The sequence below is a fragment of the Aspergillus affinis genome (genome assembly GCF_023601865.1).
Source record: "Aspergillus affinis strain CMG 70 chromosome Unknown NODE_2_length_704391_cov_89_054091, whole genome shotgun sequence".
NCBI lineage: Eukaryota > Fungi > Ascomycota > Eurotiomycetes > Eurotiales > Aspergillaceae > Aspergillus > Aspergillus affinis.
Window position 1 is genome coordinate 616,761 of NW_026515783.1, and position 20,137 is coordinate 636,897.

Sequence of the window (20,137 nt, forward strand, 5' to 3'; positions counted from 1 at the left end):
CAAGCACGCAAGGTATACAGCAGAGAGACAAGATGGGTAAGAAGGGCCCTCAGACTTCCCCGCGCCGCGGCAAGGGGCGAAAGATTAAGGAAATACGAGATAAAAGGCTTTCTCTACCGTCATAGAATGCTGTCAGCCACGTACAAACCATGTACGATCTGCCCGGCGCGCTCCGTCAGCCTCGCCGAGTCCCCCGAGGACGATGCAGCACTCCGGAAACAGGATTTCGAACGATGCCCGGCCTGACAAATCGTGGAAGTCATCAATGTTTCCACAATCTGACTTATTCGGACCGATTGAAGGCCAATCGATTCCGTCTTCTCCGTCCAAGCGGCGGCGAGCCGCCGAATCCGCTCTAGAAACGCCGTTGGGAGGGGATAACGAATCCAATCCTGGCCTCTTGTGGGGGCACGACAACCTCAACTGTATATTGATATAGCTGTTCAGAACAGGCGGTGGTCTGATTTTCGTTCCAGTGCACTCAGTCACTCCAATCTCTAGTCTTCCAGTCTAGTGCTTCGAGTTCTGCTCATACGATTCATCAAGTCCCACGGCCAATCAAAATGCCTCACTTTGAAGAGACCAAGTCCATGGAGGACACTGTCCTTGAGCCCATCGCTATCGTTGGAATGTGTAAGTTCCTCTCTTACTCGGCGGTTGCTCACCCTGTGCGCTAATCAGACGATCAATGTAGCATGTCGCCTTCCTGGTGGTGTCGATTCCTCGTCCTCCCTCTGGGACCTCCTGGTCAACAAGGGCTCCGTTCAGACCCCTCGTGTCCCCGAGTCGCGGTTCAACATCGATGCCTACCTGCATCCCAATCTTGAGCGACCTGGAAGTTTCAATGTCGCCGGTGGATACTTCCTGGACAAGCCGGTGGAGAGCTTTGATCCAACTTTCTTTAACATGACCCCTATCGAGGCGCGGTGGTTGGATCCTCAGCAGCGAAAGATGCTCGAAGTCACCTACGAGTGTCTAGAGTCGGCTGGTCTGACTATGGAGAAGGTAGCTGGCACCAACACGGCTGTGTTTGTCGGCAGCTTCACCAGTGACTACCAGCAGCTGTCCACTCGCGAGACTGACTTCCGCCACAACTATGCGGCCACTGGTGTTGACCCGGGGCTGATTAGCAACCGAATTGGAAACGTCTTTGACCTGAACGGCCCCAGCTTCACCATCAACACGGCCTGTTCGTCCTCGATCTACGCCATCCACAATGCTTGCCATGCACTTCGCGGTCGGGACTGCTCTGCAGCGCTGGTGGGTGGTGTCAACCTGATTCTTACCGTTGACCAGCATATGAACACCGCCAAGCTAGGCATTCTCTCGCCCACTTCGACCTGCCACACTTTCGATGAGACGGCTGATGGGTATGGCCGTGCTGAGGGGGCGGGCGCGCTGTTTCTCAAGCGTTTGTCCGACGCTATTCGCGATGGCGATCCTATCCGTGGCGTCATCCGCTCCTCGGCGGTCAACACGAACGGTAAAGTCCCCGGTATGGGAATCACCCATCCCAGCAAGAAAGGCCAAGAGCGTGTGGTCCGAACAACTTACGAGAAAGCTCGCTTGGATCCGTCGAGGACTGCTTACCTGGAATGCCATGGTACTGGTACTCCCGTGGGAGATCCTATCGAGAGGTTCGTTGCGTTTCATCATACATCATCTTATCTGTGCTAACCCTCTATCTAGCCACGCCGTTTCCATGGCCATGAACGATACTCGGAGCAAGGAACGACCGCTGTTGATTGGTGCTATCAAGGCCAACATCGGACACAGCGAGGCGGCCAGTGGTATCTTTGCCGTCATGAAAGCCGCCATGATGACCGAGGCTGCCGTTATCCCTGGAGTGTCTGGGCTTAAGAACCTCAACCCGGCAATCCAGGAGAAGGACTGGAACATCAAAGTCAACCGTGACACCATCCCCTGGCCAGAGGACTTCCCTGAGCGTCGTGCCAGTGTGTCGTCCTTCGGTTACGGAGGTACGAACGGCCACGTCATTGTAGAGAGCATCGAGTCAATATACCCTCACTATCAGCATGGCAAGCCTAAGAACGAGGCCAACTACAATCACTCGGCCTCGCGACCCTTCCTGGTTGGTCTCTCCGCACACGACAAGGCGACTCTGTCGCGCAACATCGTCGCTCACTCTAAGGTGGCCGATAAATTCTACCTGGCCGATCTGGCCTACACTCTATTACAGCGCCGCACGAAATTCCCCCACCGGGCGTTCACAATCGCATCCGAAAAGACCCTCGAGTCTGACTTTGCTCTGTCCTCCTTCCAGTTCGGTGTTGCACCCAAGAATGCCCCTCAGCTGGGTTTCATCTTCACGGGGCAGGGTGCGCAGTGGGCTGGCATGGGGGCTGAGGCAATGAAAATATTCCCCTCGTTCCTGGCCACTATCCGCAGCCTTGATCTAGTCTTGCAGCAGCTCCCATCAGCTCCCACTTGGACTCTTGAAGATGCGCTGCTGGAGCCCAAGGAAACCTCCCGGGTCAGCGATGCCGAGGTCTCCCAGCCTGTCTGCACAGCAGTCCAGATCGCCATGGTTGACCTCTTTGCCGAGTGGAACATCATTCCCGCCGTCACTGTGGGCCACTCCTCCGGTGAAATTGCTGCGGCCTACGCTGCCGGCCGCATTTCCTCCGCTGAAGCTATCGTAGCTGCATACCTTCGTGGGTTTGCCGTGACGCACCACGCGCCTGTGGGTGCCATGCTGGCTGTCGGTCTGGGACGCGACAGCGTCGCGAGCTACCTGAAACAGACTGAAGGGGACGTTGTCATCGCCTGTGAGAACTCTCCCGTCAGTATTACTCTGAGTGGCACCAACAGCGGTGTTCAAGCGCTGGCCGCTCGCCTGCAGGCGGAGGGCATCTTTGCGCGCGAATTGAAGACTGGAAAGGCCTATCACTCGTGGCAGATGGATCCCGTGTCCAAGGTGTATGACGTCCTGCTACAAGACGCCTACCACTCCCTGTCCCCGGATCTCCTAGAGGATCGCCGCCCACGCGCCAACTGGGTCTCGTCGGTTACTGGTGAGGAGATCGAGGAAGATACTGTGCCTTTCACTTATTGGAGTCAGAACCTGCGCAGTCGCGTGCTTTTTGACTCGGCCATTGCCACCCTTGGTAAGCTTGATGCGTTGAAAGACGTGACCGTTATGGTTGAGGTCGGTCCTCATTCCGCTCTCAGCGGACCTTTCAAGCAGATCTGCAAGGAGAATCAGTTCGATCGCTTCGCCTATGTGCCCTCGCTTCTCCGTAGCCAGGACAGCGCCGTGCAGCTCTTGAAGACGGCCGGTGCACTGTGGGCACAGAACTACGCCGTCGACATTGACCGTGTCAACCGTGTCGAAGTCGCACAAGGACTCAGCCTGCTCAAGCCTCAGCGGCCTTTGGTCCTCACCGATCTTCCTCCGTACCAGTGGAACTACGACCAGAACTACTGGGCCGAGCCTCGGCCTAGTAATGAGTTTCGCAGGCTTGTCCATCTCCGTCACGATCTGCTGGGACGGAAAGTGCCAGGGCTGTCGGACCGCTCCCTGGTGTGGCGAAACGTTCTGCGAGGACGCGATGTACCCTGGTTGGCTCATCACAGAGTAAGTCTTTTCCAAAGAGCCACCATCAGTCATACTAATGATACTTAGCTTGGCGGTTCGGATGTTTTTCCCGCTGCCGGACATTTGTCTCTCGCCTATGAGGCTATCCACCAAATTTGGGACCAAGAGGGTCTATCTCTGTCGAGCATCACTTTCCGTGACGTCGCGATCAAGGTCGCTTTGGTCGTGCCGGAGACAGACGATGGCATTGAGATCCTCGTTCAACTTACGGCTTTGCAGCCCAGTAACGAGCCCGAACAGTGGTACTCGTTCGCCGTTCGCTCTTTCTCCAACGAACAGTGGAACGTGCACTGCGAGGGCAAAGTCGCCGCGAACTATAATCCCGAACCCTCGACGGCTGAGCACAATGACCATCCCGTCGACGTCTCCGAGCTGACCCGTCGCGTGCCCGGGCCTCGCTGGTACGAGGCCTTCCACCGCGTCGGTTTCGAGTATGGCCCCAGTTTCCAGCCTTTGAATGCCATCCGTACGAACCCCAACCTCTACCACGCCGCCGCGCAGGTGGACATCAAGCAGGAGAGCGGATTGATTGTGGGCGAATCGCGATATCTGCTGCATCCCTCGACCATCGACGGATGTCTACAGCTCATCATCATCTCCATCAACCGCGGTCGTCACCAGGAGATGCCGCACGGTGTTGTGCCGATCAACATCGAAGAGTTGACCATCTGGTCTCCTGAAGAGGAGGGAGAAACAGTTGGAAGCGCCGTGGCATGGACCGACGAGGTGGGCGGTCGTTATTTCAACACCCACACCAAGCTTTCAACTCCCAGTGGTAAGCCCGTGCTGGATGTCAAGAGCCTCCGATGTGTTGCCTACGAGGCGGCGGTGCCTCCCCAGGTGGGCGAGCCGCGAGCTCGCGAACCATACATGCAGACCGTGTGGAAGCCCGACTTGTGGACGCTGACCAGAAGCGAGGAGCTGTCAGCGCTGTTGCCGTCTCCCCAGTCCGAGGCAGAGGCCATGGCCTGCATTGTTGAACTGGCTGAGCACAAGAAGCCTATCAAGAGTGTCACTTTCGCTGGTCGGCCAAGTGAGGAACTGATTCATGCCGTGCAAGCTCAGATTCCGTTTGCCGACACTTTCACTGTCGTCGACGCCTCGGAGGAATACTTCGAGTCGCTCAAGAGCAACCTTGGTTTGCCCAGTACAGCATCGTGGTTCGCCACGACCGAGGAGCTAGCCCCATCAGAACTCCTCATCCTCGGTCCTGGCACAGACCTTACCGCATGGAAGTCCTTCCTGGTTGAAGATGGCAAAGCCCTCGTATCGGTAGAGAGTTCGAAGACTTCTCAGCTGGCGAGGGAACTGTCGCTTACCGGTTTCACCAACCCCCTCCTAGTGCCGGTTGGTGACACCACTGTGTTGTATACCACCAACCCCAAGCCCTACCAGAACGGCCACGCGCCTTCTGATGCCCCAGTGGCCATTTTTCACCGTGGTGTCGAAACCGATACGCAAGCGACCGTCCTCAAGAATCTCTTGGCTGATGGTCGCGGTACTGTTGAGGCTGAAATTCTCTCGGAAGTCACCGTCCGCCCAGACGATGTTGCCAAATTCATCGTCTACGACGCCGACGGCCTACTGCTGTCGACCCTGAATGAAGACAGTTTCAACGCTCTCAAAACGATCCTTACCTCAGGCAAGCCGGTCCTTTGGCTGACTTCTGGTATTGGAGAGGGTAGCTCGCCGTCTGCCGCCATGGCCCAGGGCTTCTTGCGTGCCGTTCGATCGGAGCAAGCCACAGCCAAGATTACTCTGCTGGACACCGACGTGGGTACCAACGCGACCGTGCTCAAGATCGCCGTCGAGCAAGGTCTCGAGCACATCGAGACCAAAGACTCGGGTGAAGACACCGAATTCTGGCTGCACAATAACACCTTCCACGTGCCTCGCGTGGTTCCCAACGTCCCTCTCAACGACCGGTTCGCGGCCTCTCAGCAACCCGTGCAAGAGCAACCGCTTCAGCGTCTTCAGACGTTGGACGGTTCTGTTGTCGAGGGTTCCCTGGTCTTCCACTCCAAGGGCCTAGTTGGCCCCAAAGCAAATGAGATCCAGCTACAGGTCGAGGCCTCGGAACTGGAAAAGAGCGACATCCAGGCCACCACCCCTGCCGGGCCTCGTATCGTGACGGGTACCATCAGCGCGGCGGGTCCGGACCTGGACGCAGGACTCTTGGGACAAAAGGCTGTCACTTATGCGTATAGCTCACTGTTGACGCTTGCCACCGTTCCCAACAGCCGAGCCGCCGTTTACGCTGACTTTGACGATGCCGAATTGGCCGCGACGCTCCCCAGTTTGCTACCTGCCGTCCTAGCCGTTCGGCAGACGGGGCGCGTGCAGGCACACGACCATGTCTTATTGCTTCCCAGCCCTCTACCATTTGTCCAGAGCGTGGCGGGTCTGCAGGCTGCTTTCGGCTTCCAGTTGGACATTCTGGCCGCCAACGACAGGGAGCGCGAGCAGATCCTCCGCGAGATTCCATCATCCGCAAAGGTAAACATCCTCGTGTCGGGCGCTCGGCCGTTGCCCCGATTGCACCCGGAGAGTGACTCAAGGCCGACGGTCATTATCGCCAACGACTTCTCCACTCTGACCCAAGAGGCCTGGAGACTCATTGCGCCGCTGGGACGATTTGTGATCGCCTCCGGCATTGTGGAAGACACGCCGGATGTCCTTCCTTTCAGCCGCGGCGCGACTTTCTTGCCTATAAGCATTGAAACGCTGTACAAGAAGGACCAGCAGAGACTGGGCGAGCTTCTAAACGAAACACTTGACATTATTCGCCAGTACCCAGACCTTTTGCGGAAACCCAAGATTGTGGATGTGACCGCGCTGAGCGACGTTTCCAGCGTCCAGGAGCAACTAACATCCCCCTTAGCTACGGTCCTACAGTACAGGTATGGGGAGGATGTCGTCGTCAAGGTGAGTTTCGCAGCCTTTCACTTCAATTCGGACATCCACTTACCTTTCCCAGATCCAACCCGAAGCAGAGAAACTCCAGTTCTCGTCCGATGCAACCTACCTTCTCGTTGGATGTCTGGGTGGACTAGGACGCAGCTTGACTAGCTGGATGATGGACCGGGGAGCCCGGGACTTTGTCTTCTTGTCTCGATCTGGCACGGAAAAACCCGAGGCCGCGGCAGTATGTTATTTCTCCGCCCCCTTTCCTACGCACTTGCTAAAAAATTTGTGAAGCTTGTCGAATCCATCCAAGCCGCGGGCGCAGTTGCCGACGTCTTCCGCGCCGACGCTGCCAACGAAGGGGACGTTGCTCGCGTCGTCGACACCGTCACGGCCCGCCGTCCTATCCGCGGTGTCGTGCACGCAGCCATGGTTCTTCAGGTAGGCCCCTCGCACGTAACTTGATTGGAGCAGGTGCTGACTGTTTTCCAGGATGGTATCTTCGACGGCATGAACTTCCAGCAGTTCCAAGCCGCCATCGTTCCCAAGAAGAACGGAGCCGAGACTTTGCACCAGGTGATCCAGTCAGCTCAGCTTGAGCTGGACTTCTTCGTCATGACCAGCTCCATCTCCGCCACGCTGGGTAACCCGGGCCAGGCCAACTACAGCGCCGGTAACAGTTATCTGGACGGTCTCGCCTGGCAGCGCAACCGACACCAGCTCCCGGCCACGTCGCTCATCCTGCCTATGATCCTCGACGTGGGTGTGGTCGCCGATAACGAGAACATCGAGCTGGCCCTCACCCGCAAGGCGATGTACGGCATCGACGAGCAAGAGATGCTCCGAGGCTTCGAGACCGCCATGTCCGTGCCCGCGCCTTCGGCCACCAACCCCGCCGCCATCGGCAACTCCCAGATCATCCTGGGTCTGGAGCCCGCGTATCTTGCCGCCGCCATTGCCGCGTCCGACTCGAGCGACGAGGCATACTGGCTTCCGGACGCGCGTCTTCGCGACGTCCGCGCCGCCGTCGAGTCGGTGGCGGAAGACTCTCTGGCCAGCGGAAGCGGCGGCGATAGCGATCTCGCCAGCGCCTTGAAGGCAGCACGCGCCGAAGGGGTTGACGCTGTCGTCCAGGCGATCGGTGCGGCCGTCATGGACAAGCTGTCGCGGATGTTGCTCGTCAGTCTCGAACAATTCGAGTTTGACGACGGGTCAGTGGCTAGCTACGGTATCGACAGTATGATCGGAGCGGAGTTGCGCAACTGGCTCTTCAAGCAGTTCGGGTTGGATCTCTCGTTCCAGCTCCTGTTGGCCTCGACGATGACGGTGAAGGCGTTGTCGACAGCCATTGCGGAGAGCATGGGATTGCTAGAGTAGATGGGAAATGGAAGGGTATGATGTGATCTCAGGGCGTCCTTTGTCTAGAATGCATGTTTCTGTTGTTAGTTTCTGGTGTTAGTTTGCTCGTATAGAATGACCTTGAATATGACTTGTTTAGACCCTCGCATTGATGGCACAGAGGTGAAGGCAGTCGAGAGCAGATGCCGCGGCCTTCCAGGCGACGACTGAAACGCTAGTCTCGGAAGGGAAAGGACGCGTCTCTTCCTCATCGGGTAGGAGCGAATCAGGTGACTATGGAGTTTGTCTTGTTTGCACGACGAGGCTATGGACACCTGATACCTGAGGCCGCCCCATGCACTGCCAGACGCAGCCTGTCGGCCTTAGGCTCACACCCTCCCCAAGGGCTGCGGCCTTAGGGCCTTAGAGCGAACCCGGCCTACAATACAGCGCCCGGGGTTCTGACCCGGCCAATAATTGTCCGGAGTATGGATGATCGACCAGAATCGATATGTATCCGCCGTGAATCTCCCGGGTCTCCGCCGAGCTGCAGCCGATTTACCGGTACTTTGCACTGCGGTGTCTGTCCGGAGTACATTCGGAGTCTATCCGGGCGTAATGTAGAAAGTGTGCTCGCTTTGCAGTAGGGCATCCCTAGGACTTCAGTACAGCAGGGATGTGTAGGAATATTCCGCCAATCCCTTGTATGCCCCGCCTGTACAGAACCAGCATTCTTGTGCCGGATGCTTTGGCGAGCGCGGATTCGAGTTTCCTTGTGGGCTTGTACAGTGAAGATTCCCCTGCCTTTTTAGTTTCTCCTGATTATATTTAGTAAAGATGGCGTTTATACTCGGTATGTTGGGCTGTTTTCCTATTCGGTCTTGATCCACTACTCTGCAGACCTTGCTGGCCCAAGTCATTTGACAAAGCTACTGCAAGCAAAAATATATATCACGAGTCATGAAAGGGTGGACAGGACGAATGTCGACATACACCGCAGTTGGAACCTTCCCAGGGACTAGATAGCCATAAGTACAGGGACTACTGTCAAGTAAATAAAGCACATTCACATACTTCAAAGATGTCACAAAAATAAATCAGATCAAATACACTTTTAATCGGCAACCGGCAATCCAAAATAAACATAGCACCCGCTCGGCACGACCCGCAGTCACCGTGTTTGTTTGTCCTGTTTGCATTTTCTCTCGCCTCCGTCCTCCGTAGTCTTTTCCTTCTGCTATCGTCGCAAGTTCTTTGGCGTCTCAAGACCAAGGCTATTTTCAGCCTAGCGCTCTGCAGCTGCATCCATGATCTGCAGGGTATCTCTACGGATTAATTATTCAAGGACTGATTTCTAAGAGACGCATCTAGGCCTGACAACCCCTGACAACATGCTATTAACCGAAACAGCTGCTCGCCGGTTATCGCATCATTGAAGCACGTTCCATCATCTCTGCTGACAAAGTCTGCCGGGACCGAGGGGAACTCATCTGGTGCCGGGTCTTTGGAGCCAAATGGTACTTTTGTTCTAGACATCATACGGAATGGGCTTTCATTCTGGGAGGAAATACCACGGATGTGCATCACTATCGACATACAAGGACCGCCAATTCAAATCTCCTCGCCCATTCCGCTAATCCCCTTGATTGCCTCAAGCTCCGCTAAAGAGCTCTCGTACTTAGACTTGGCCATTTTCCAGCACGTCGCCCCCAGCGGAAGGCGCAGGGGCACGCGCTCGCCTCGACTGGCGACCCGAAACAGTGTCTCCGCTACAGCCGACGGTTCGAGACCCATGCCGGCCTGGATGCCTTTACTCACCCACACGGCAAGTTTCCGCGCGGGCATGTCGTCAGTGTAGTCGGGATGGGGTTTCGTGTTCGCCTTGCTGTGTCCTTCGAAGTTGGTCTTGACGCCGCTGGGCTCCACGATGCAGAAGTTGACTGTGCAGAGGGGGTTAGTGAGGCGATCGCTGCGCCACTATCACGACGGGACTTACTCTTCCAGTCGGGATGCATTTCTCTGGCTACCGATTCGGTCCAGCCCTCCACGGCAAACTTACCTGCGTGGTAGTAGGCATGACCGGGGAAGGCGCATAGACCTGCCAACGAGGAAATGTTGAAGATCAATCCGCCGCGGAAGCTGCCGCTCTCGGGGCTTTTGGCTTGACGCATGACCGCGACGCTGCGCATCGTCACCCGCGCCGTTCCAAAAAATAAAGTCTCGATTTCCTGATGGCTCTCCTCTTCCGTTGCGGACTCGGTGTCGCCAGACAAGGAATAGCCAGCGTTGTTCACCACGACGTCGAGGCAGAAGTCCTTGCCGAAGTGCTCTGCGGCCGCTTTAAACGCATCATTCACAGACGTCAGGGATGTGACGTCCAAAGCAACCTTGAGAATATTGCTGGTGGCGGGAAGATACGAGAGACTGGACGGGTCGCGCGCCGTGGCAATAAGGCGCTGACTCGGTTTGCTGGCAACCAGACTGGCGATCTCTCGGCCGATGCCCGAGGAGCACCCGGTGACTAAGGGTCTGGTTATCAATCAACTCTCGAGGGAAAATATAGATCCGTACTCACTCAACCAGACGGCGTCATCGGGCAGCTGGTACGGTTCAGTGTTGACGGGATTCATCTTGGAGTGTGTTCGGTTGTGTATAGGGCTGGTGGTGCTGGACTTGAGGGCATGACTCCTTGATTTGGACAGTCCTCCTGGAAGTCCTTATACTTGTCTAGCGATCAGTGAGGCCGCCAGTGCGCACGTAGAGCTTGGGGGCCTGAGGCTGGTCGGCGTCCGAAATGGGCAAATCTCGATGAGTCAGCTGTCTGGTCGGCGTCCCGAACTGGTTTAGTGTTATCCGGTTGATGCCTCGTTTTGCCGGGGACAAGGCGACAAGGCGACGATAAGCAACTAAGCTTCAACCAAGGGAGAACAAGCCTTGACTGCGACTCCACCGACGAGATCAGCTGGGTCAGCGGGACCAAACCCAGATACGAGTCCGGCTTGATCAATAGTACGCTAACGTGTCATTTCTAGTGGCATATAAAAAGAATCTCCCTAGTATAAACATGAACAGAAGCCGGTATGCGAGACAATAAAAAGCAAATACCAGATTAAACCAACGTGAAGGGCATATCGTCATACAATCGTGCATTTTACAACTCCAGTCCGCAGTCTAGCCGACCGATGGAGCGGGTATCACTCACAGCTTTGCCGCCGTTCAGTTCCATGCGGATCTGGCTGGCCAGGACTCCCGCAATGGGATTCGTGGATTCTAGGACCGAGAGGGCTGAGAGAAGCGATCGAAGCGCATCTAGGTACCCAAGACGTGCGCTCTTCTGGCTCTCGCTGGGGGTCGAGCTGCCGTGAAGGTGCCGGACGAAGATCTGAGCCGCCACGAAGATCGACCAGGGAATGAAGGGACTCATCTAGCGAGGGGTTAGTGAGTACTCATCGACCCCGGAGACAGAGACAGAGAGAGAGAATCTATACCCTTGCCACATTCATATGTGTGATCAGCTCGGCAATCTCCTTGACCTTCATCGCGGCCGTGAGGCATTTGTCGTCGGCATTGTTAGGGATCGGAGGTCGAATTGGGCTGTCGGTCTTTGGGGTGCGCATTCCGGCGGCGTAGTAGAGGGCAATCAGGGTGGCCTGCAAGACCATGTTCTTGCAGAGCGTGTCGGCACTCATGTTGGAAGTGATATGTTTTGACTCAGTGGCGGCCAGATGACTGAGTCGCTCGTAGAGATGATAGTGGTGCATCCAAAAGTCGTAGTTCCAGACGTCCGGAAGGGCTTGCTGGCTGAGCGAGGCGCGATTGACGTGCATGAAGCCTTGTCGGTAGAGCGTCGAGGTGACAATATGACCGTGGGTAACGCCGAGGTCCTGAGACCCGGCGAGATGGAAGGCATCTCGCAACGTGATGCCGGACGCGACAGTATACGTGCTCAGGGTACCATCGGCGGGCAGGAAGGTGGTGATCTGCGCGACTTGCTGGTTAGTTGGAGACACCTTCATACCAACAATGAACGGCAAGACTGAAAGTGCCTTACCTCGTTCGGATCATCCGGCATTCCAGTGTTCCACCCGGTCGCAATGCTGGCAAAACAGCTGAGGTTAAAGACCGACCAGAAGGCACGTCGTTGCTCCTCCAAGTACCGTCCATCCGTGAATGGGTTTTGCTTCAACCCTGGCAGCCCGGGCTGGTCTAACTTGTGGAGTCCGAGCATCTCGGACATAAGGATCGCCTGACGAACCCGATTGCAGGCCCGCACAAAGTTGGCCTGTTTGAACTCGTAGAGAGCGAGGAGAACCCAGGCTTGGAGAGTGGCTATGCTGACAAACTGCTCAGCGATGTCGACCTGCTCGACCAAGTCACACGCCTTTCGGTAAAATTTATCCTTCAAATCGCCATACGAACGAGAGAAACACGCTCCATGAGCCAGCACGATATACCGAAGGCTGGCAACCTCCGGCTGCGTTTCCGACGTCCGCATGCGCATATGGAAGGTATCTTGGTCGATAAGGAAGCATCCCGTGTGCGCATTGTCAAAGTAGAGCGGAAGTCTGCTCGTCGCTGCCTGTCAATCCAGGATCCTGAACGCTCCAAGAGCAGAAAGAAGCGGTCTGAAAAGAAGATACGTACAGTTCCACCTGGACTTGCTCCGGCACAAGTTCATCGACCCACAGAGCAGTCATCGGGGCTATGTCTGTCATGGGGGGGAGGAAGTTCACGTCATCGAGCTTGATGTCCTCAGGGCTCCAGGAGACATCGACCCCTGGCATAACAGGCGGAATATTGTACCAGGACGCCTCGTCTGCCGGATTAAATCCGTTGAGCGATAGCATCGACTCGAGCTCATCGTCCCAGCGCACGTCGTCGGGTAATGCGAAAACCGGGGGTGATGTCGGTCGAGTCGCCACGGGGCTTTGACCAGCAGTCCTGCTATCGTCGGAGGAGCTTTCCAAAGGAGTCGGGCCATAGCTTTCTCGCTGAAGGGCTAGGGCACTCTCGGTTTGTACTACACCCCGACAACCAGCCACCCCCGGAATATGTAAGTCATGGCGAGCACGTCATGGGTAACCAGAGACCATACACTTACACAAACGCTCGTTGAGGTCATTTAGCATGACTAGGAGCTCCTGTTGGTCCTGCGAGGAGTGTCGGGAGTACACACACTCGTCCCCACGCACGTCACAGCGATTGCAACGAGGTTGGCCGCCGTCGCAGCGAACCTTGCGTTGGCGACAGGAGGTACAGGCGGTGTGTCTTGCAGAGGTACGCATGGTGCCAGGTTGTGATGCGTTGAAATTTGCCTAGGGAAGTGATATCTATCATGCTGGTCGGCCAATTTAAATTGAGGGGGGGCCATTCATAGGATCCTTCCCCCTGGTCAGTCGGAGTTGCCTATAAAGCATTTGTACAGAGTTATCTCAGCCTCCTGTGACCTCGACGCGCCAATTATGCACATGAGCTGTCCGCGTTGTTGTAAGGCGCGATAAGTTTATGCCCGCTCTTCGCCGCTGCGTCGCCTCTTCATCCTGTCTCTCCGCTAAGGCACCTCCGATAGGCGGTTCAGGGTACATTTGGTACAGTACTTTCGACCTGCACTCCCGTAGTCGCCATTGAAGGATTGTTGTTCAGGCTTGGAGCCCTCCTTCGGACAGGGGGGTCATCCACGATACAGACTGCAGTTTCAACCGCGGATTAGCGCTGCTGTACTGGGCAGGAGCGCTCAGCGCGTGCAGAAACGGACTGAGCCAGCTGCATCTCACAACCTTCAATCAAACGCCACTCCGCCGCCATCCCGCGGCGAAAGTGGCCGACGGCGGCTCTTGACTGGATCGTCGGCCAAAGTGGCGCCATCGAGCGTGCAGATGTCGCCAGGATACAGACAAGAAGTGTGCAATCATAGGGCCGGTTGATCCTGGTTTTGTCTCACGTCAGTTTGCTCTATGTGCAGGGGACCTGGTTATGTACGGGCCATTCCGATCCTCGCTTGCCTTCATTATCTAATCAGTAATCCGTACGTATGGCACCTTCATGGTGAATTCCTGCAACGCACTAGCTGCTAGTCTCGACTGTTGGGGTAAGCTTATACTCAGTACGGAGTCCGTTCTCCACCAGAACTAGAGGGTGCCGTTACATCGCCTCCGTTTGCTGCATGGAAACCTCCAGAGACAGCACGACTCCGCTCGATAAGCAACGTTGTATAGTTTCTTCCTATTTCGACATTCAATGCGGCATATGCTTTTGTCCTAGCCGGGATCCCCTGTCGCAGCTGCTACCAAGAAGGCAACAAGCTGTCAGAGCCATCCTGCGCCATATCAACGCATTTTATACATCCAACCCCTCAAGGGAGGATCCGGAGTTGCCGCAACAGTGCAGGCTTTCTCCTTCCGTGAAGAATTGTCAGAAAATACCCGACGAAATAGGAAGTTGCCATCTGACAAGGATAAAAGGCTCTTCATTCCGGTCTACGCCAAGAGAGATCGGCACCGTCGAGAACTCCGGCCAGCAATCTCCCGCTCACCCGGGGATCCAGAAGAAACGATCGGCCTTCTACTAGTTAGTTAGGCGTTTGGGTTGTTCTATTAGTCACAATGCCTGCTCGGCTAAATTTATGCCACCGGCCGAAGGATACGAAATGATGTGACAAGTTGATTGGCAGGAGTCGGGAATCGGGGCAGAGATGGCTCCGGACAAAAGAGATAGCAGTACTCCGTACTGTACCAGGGGATCACGATACGAGCACATTTTCTAAAGCTAGCAGGATACTCTTCCCCGATTGGAAGTTGGCAGTTGCAAAAGATTATCATCGTTCTTACACCATCCCGCGCTGTCTGTCTCCACTACGGGCCCCAAGAAAAAGACTTTAACTTAGTCTGTTCTAAACCATCTTATATTTGGGTGTTCCGTCTCATGTCATATCCTAAGTAATATTTTCCCATGATTGCACTCTAGCTCTGCAAGGACTGAGCCAAATCGCCTGCCAAGAGTCCTCGAGAGGGTTGGTTTTTCCAAAAAATCAAGATTCAGGGCTTATGTTCAAGCCACGAAACCCTGAATACGGCGAGGCTTTCTCGGCCGCTGACTTGGCGAGATAGAGGGGGATCAAAGGATTAGGCGTCCGCTATCAACGGTGGTCAGCAATTAGTCTCCCACGCGGGAAAAATGGTCACTAAATTCTCACCAAGGATTTCGTTCTTGGTCTATTTTAATCGATGAAACACATCACCACTGCCTCGGACGGCCACGGAATTGTGCGATGCCTCACCTCCCACTCGAATAGGAAGGAGGATTCTTCATTTGACCTGTGACATGAATTCCTAGAAGCGGGCCAAAGCATTCCTCGCTTGCTGTTGCTTTCGGAGAAGTGGCTAATGTACCTTTATCTCACGCAGAATGAGGTGAGTGATTACAATCGTTGCTTACGCCAGCATTACATTCCAAGACGAAACACGGATACAAGAAGGATCAAAGGAGTTCGATAAGAATGATGGATTTAAATTGCCTCGACTCCAAGTACATACAGCGATCCTCCAGAGCCGAGATTGCCCATCACGTATGCAGGTCTAAAGATGATCTTATCCTTCTGCCCCCGGCCTTCTCGTCCTGTCGCTTTCAACTGCCGCGATCGTCCCTCGATGACACCTTATGCGCCTCTGCGTGCCTATCATTCTAGTTTCCCTTTGATGATTGCATTGGCGATCTTCTCCGCCAGCATGTCTATCGAAACGGTCAGAAAAAAGTCACACGGTAATGGACTCGTCAGAACGAGACAGGGGTACTTACAAATCGTTGCCATGGGATGGCCAGGACCGAGAGTCGGCATGGAGCTGGCATCGACAACTCGGAGTCCGGAAACTCCACGGACACGAGCTTCAGTGTCGAGCACGGCGGCCGGGTTATCGTCTCTTCCCATCGCACCTGGCAGACTCACGTCAGCGGGAGATTACTCGCATTTATGCATGTCAGTGTGCAGAGAGGACGCCACTTACAGCTCGAACTGACGTGATAGATAAATGTCGCCTCCTGCTTGATCCACTCGAGGATTTCCTCATCTGTCTTGATTGAGGCAGGAGGAATGAACTCATCTACCAGAATGCCCGAGCCTCGGCCCCATTCGCGATTACGTTTGAAGGCCTCCACCGCAACTTCTTGGTCCACCGGGTCCAGCAGGTAATTCATTGTGATAACCGGATAATCATTCATGTCGGCGCTCTTGATGGTGACGTTTCCACGGGACTTGGGCGTCAACAGAGCTGCGCCGAGAGTCATGTAATTACCATTCGCGGTGATGTTATCGGGCACCGCTGCAAATGCAATGTCCTGGAACTCAATGTCGGGCCAGTCTGACGGGAACGAGTCCAGCCATTCAAGCGTGGCGTTGCTGAGGTTCTTGCGGTTGGCCTTGGGGACTTTCTCCCATCCTACGTGATGCAGCAACTGGGGTCAGAGAGACTGCTCTCACCATCAAACTTAGCGGGATGGCATTTCATACCTGTAAACTCTCCAGCTCCGATACCAGCCAGCGGACCCGACTGGTTGGTCAGGTACTCGTCCACCGCGGGCACGACATAATCGGGATTACCCAGAATGATCTGCGTCTTGGTGTTGACGCTGACTCCCCAGGAGAAGCCGAGCCAGACTTGATCCTAAAAAGCGATCTTATGTGAGCACTGTGCATGTGTCTGCTCTCGGAATGGGCCTTACCTCGGTATTTTGACCAACTCCTTCCGAGATAGCCACAGTCGATATGTTGTGCTCCTTCAGGATCTTCTCCGGCCCAATGCCAGACACCAAAAGAAGTTGCGGAGAGCGGAACTGTCGACATTCATTAGCTGATTGTCGTCACGCACTTCGAGTTGGGCACGGTAACATACCGCTCCAGCCGAGACAATGACTTCCTTGGTCGCATTCAGCTTGTAGGTGAAAGGCCTCGGTCCCACTGCCTCAACCTCCACACCGGTGGCCTTCTTGTTCTCGTCGAAAAGAATGCGCTTGGCGGTAGTAGTCTGATAGATCTTCAGGTTTGTTCCTTCGTCAATCGCTTTCTTAACAAACGACGTGGCTGAAGTATCTCGAGTCGCAGCCTTGGGATCAACAGTTGCGCTCATGGTACCATATCCGATGAGATAGCCACTGTTGAGCCCGGGAATGTGATCCAAGCCCATGTTCTCAAATCCTTCGGCAACGCCGGGACCGTAGTCCTGATAGTTGTTGCCGTACGAGATCTGCAGAGGAGCATCGGCGCCTACGTCAAATGCTGCGGCGTCGTAGGTGATGTTGAACCGAGGATCGATCTTGTCGTAATTGGGAGGAGTGAAGTTGGCGCTCCTCTTGTAGAAGGGGAATACTCCGTCCCACTTCCAGGAATCGTCGCCAATCTTCTCGACCCATCGATCGAAGGTTCCCACAGTGAAGCGTTGGTAACCCATGAGGTTCACGGCCGAGCTGTTGGAGAAGAGTCAATATCTTCAATGAGATGAGCTTTTGTCATCTGGAGACGACTTACCCTCCACCAAAGGTTCGTCCGGCCGAATAATGCAACTTACGGCCGTTCAATCCCTGATCCAGTTAGAATAACATCTTTCATAGACCAGAATTGTTCGCTTGACTTACCGGCTCCGGCTCGGTCACAAAGTCATAGTCAATCAAGGAGTCCAAGGGGTCATTCGGATGGGTGGTTTGGTCATAGCCCGGAACGGTAGTCTTGTTACCATTGTCCAGGTCGTAGAATGAGCCGGCCTCGACAAGTCCGACAGAGTAACCAGCAAGAGCCAGTCTAGCAGCTACGGCGCCGCCAGCTGTACCTGCACCAACAACCTGTGATTGCGTCAGTTTCTTTCTATGAAGGAAGGCGAGATCTCAACCTACAATGTAGTCATATTCTGCCTCAACGCCGGACACGCCAAAGGCGTTCCCCAACAGCGTAGTTGTCCCGTTGGAGACATCCCAGCTTGAAAAAACCTGTCCCCTCACGAGGAGAGGATAGAAGGAAGCCACGAAACCCAGAAATCCCCGCATGACGAGCTACTAGCAGACATGTGACTCTTGAGATAGATCCGTTGTGTCCGTTGCGAGGATCAAAACCCGGTTAGGGCTGGGCGATCCCTCGTATTTATTGGGTTCAGGAACTAACGCCTCTCTTGCCCTTCTGCCTTCGTCTCCGAAGTCTATCTCACTCTCATCCGTCCATCCTGAAGGATCAAACTCCACCCCATCCGGCCATTTTCGTGGAAAGAGTGAAAAAGCCTCATCCGGCGAGCGGCCGACGTTAGGGCTGGAATGGTCCCATTCGGGGGCTCGGTCCGCCGCCCGTGCAGATGTCTTGCCCGATGCGCCTTAGTTTTAGGTGCTTCCGACGTCATGTCATTCTCGGCTGGCTCGGTCTGTATGCATGAACTGTACATGCTTCCTCCTAGTTTGTCTCTTGCTGGTTCTTCAGGGAGCCAGATTGCCGACAGCATGTATATAACAGCTGCCCCAACGGTCAGAGATAACGTGAAAGAACAGGCACTAAGTAAATCCTTCAATCCTCCCGTCTCACCCGCTCAGAGTCAGCATGGTTGCTTTTTCAAAGTCCTGGTCTTCTCTGGGCCTCGCTCTCTGCGTGGTCCACGCGTCGGCAGCAGCCATTCTCCCCCGAGCTAGCAATTCTTCTGCTAGATCGGTGGTGAAGAAATGCGAAGGATACGAATACCCTCGCGTACTCTGCCTCGATCGCTTTGGCAGTGTCTTGAACTCCGACTTTCGTCGACCAGCCAGCAATGAGCTTGCCAACCCGGACAAACTGACGGACACCGTCGTCCCGAGCGATCCGCACTGGGCTGATATTAAAAAAGCCGACTTCGTCATTTTCGATGAGAAACTGGCGACTGAGTTCCTCGGCACCGATGATCAGCTTGAGTTTCTGTTTGAGATCACTGCGGGTGGCCATGAAGCTCCTGTGTGCGTATCTTCATCCCTTGCATATCAAAGAGAAAGACTTACTGACTGAATCCAACAGATATGCCCCCAACACCAACGAGTTCTACTTCTCTGACCTCGCGACGGGAGTCGACGGTCTGTCTCAACAGGTTATTGATCTGTCCACCGAGCCCCCGACCTTGGGCCGGGTCACCGCGGATCCCCCTATCTATGCCCCGGCCGGTGCTCGTTACCGCAAAGGTCTGATCTACTACTCGACCGCGGGAGGAAACACCTCGCTGGATGGACTGACCTACCGGCCGGGCGTTGTCAGCTTTGACCCTGTTACGAAGAAGTCCGAAGTGCTCGTCAACAATTACTACGGATACTACTTCAACACGGTGAGCAATGACTACCTGGCACAGTCACCTGGTGAAGCTAATTCTAGCAGGCCGATGACCTTGACATCGACGAGAAAGGTGGTATCTGGATCACCGACCTCCAGTATGGCCGGAATGTCGGCCTCAACACCGAGTGGCAGCAGCTCGAAGCTGCCACTTACCGCTTCGATCAGGAGACCGGTAGCGTTTCTCTCGTCGAGGACTCCCTCGGTGCCCCGAACGGGGTCTCCTTTTCTCCGGACTTCAAGACTCTCTACCTTACCGACAGCAATGCGGACTGGGCTAACACCGATCCCACCATCCCGAATGATGAAGCGACATTGGCGTACAACACCACCGGAAAACGGACGATCTACGCATACGACGTGGACGAAACCCAGACCGTCATTTCGAACAAGAGGGCCATTTATCTGGCTGTGGACTTCGTGCCGGATGGCTTGAAGGTCGCCGAGAATGGGTATCTTGTGACCTCGACGGGTCACGGAGTTGACGTCCTGACTCCTAAGGGGGTTCCCATTCTTCGGATCCAGACTAACTATACCACCGCGTCGATCGACTTTGGCGGACCGGACTATGACCAGCTGTTCATTGTGGGACACGGAGGGGTATCGCGAGTCAAATGGGGTCTGAAAGGCCAGGCATTCAAGTAGAATGCAGGGCCGTGTGGCATGTCAAGGTGGACTGCGTGGTTGATGGCGAGGTGTCTGCGTTGAGGGTATGAGGTGGATGCGCTCAGTTGAGAGTAGATAGATGAGAACTGCAATGACTGTTGCTTTATTTTATTCGAAATCGATGAACTATACACTATAGTGTCGGCAAAACCCGGCGGAAATAACTGGCCGGTCGGAATTATGCCTCAGGCATCACGCACAATATGGGGTCTTTGCCTGAAACGCCAGGGGATCGATGGACCGCGGAGAAAGTTGTTTGGAACTGTTAGGGATAGACGAACAAATAATCCCTA

At 55.0% G+C, this 20,137-nt stretch overlaps 5 protein-coding genes across 5 annotated transcripts; 2 read left to right on the forward strand and 3 right to left on the reverse strand.

Moving 5' to 3' along the window:
* Positions 1 to 563: 563 nt before the first annotated feature.
* KD926_005996 (type I polyketide synthase) lies at positions 564 to 7,900 on the forward strand (the record flags this gene model as incomplete). Its single annotated transcript, XM_053099675.1, has 7 exons — positions 564 to 633; positions 695 to 1,637; positions 1,690 to 3,598; positions 3,647 to 6,544; positions 6,597 to 6,764; positions 6,818 to 6,964; positions 7,016 to 7,900. 7 exons carry the CDS (start codon positions 564 to 566, stop codon positions 7,898 to 7,900), a joined length of 7,020 nt encoding a protein of 2,339 aa, XP_052961030.1.
* Positions 7,901 to 9,472: 1,572 nt separating this feature from the next.
* KD926_005997 (NAD(P)-binding protein) lies at positions 9,473 to 10,491 on the reverse strand (the record flags this gene model as incomplete). The annotated part of the gene is made up of 3 exons (XM_053099686.1): positions 9,473 to 9,801; positions 9,858 to 10,382; positions 10,437 to 10,491. 3 exons carry the CDS (start codon positions 10,489 to 10,491, stop codon positions 9,473 to 9,475), a joined length of 909 nt encoding a protein of 302 aa, XP_052961031.1.
* A 521-nt stretch (positions 10,492 to 11,012) lies between these two features.
* KD926_005998 (uncharacterized protein) lies at positions 11,013 to 13,146 on the reverse strand (the record flags this gene model as incomplete). The annotated part of the gene is made up of 5 exons (XM_053099697.1): positions 11,013 to 11,285; positions 11,350 to 11,841; positions 11,913 to 12,426; positions 12,506 to 12,881; positions 12,963 to 13,146. The coding sequence occupies 5 exons, from the start codon at positions 13,144 to 13,146 to the stop codon at positions 11,013 to 11,015; spliced, it is 1,839 nt and encodes a 612-aa protein (XP_052961032.1).
* A 2,390-nt stretch (positions 13,147 to 15,536) lies between these two features.
* On the reverse strand, positions 15,537 to 17,890 carry KD926_005999 (GMC family oxidoreductase; the record flags this gene model as incomplete). The annotated part of the gene is made up of 9 exons (XM_053099708.1): positions 15,537 to 15,589; positions 15,656 to 15,790; positions 15,862 to 16,293; positions 16,365 to 16,518; positions 16,577 to 16,687; positions 16,747 to 17,317; positions 17,379 to 17,431; positions 17,486 to 17,689; positions 17,741 to 17,890. 9 exons carry the CDS (start codon positions 17,888 to 17,890, stop codon positions 15,537 to 15,539), a joined length of 1,863 nt encoding a protein of 620 aa, XP_052961033.1.
* Positions 17,891 to 18,428: 538 nt separating this feature from the next.
* On the forward strand, positions 18,429 to 19,823 carry KD926_006000 (SMP-30/gluconolactonase/LRE family protein; the record flags this gene model as incomplete). Its single annotated transcript, XM_053099719.1, has 3 exons — positions 18,429 to 18,814; positions 18,873 to 19,173; positions 19,224 to 19,823. The coding sequence occupies 3 exons, from the start codon at positions 18,429 to 18,431 to the stop codon at positions 19,821 to 19,823; spliced, it is 1,287 nt and encodes a 428-aa protein (XP_052961034.1).
* Positions 19,824 to 20,137: the final 314 nt, after the last annotated feature.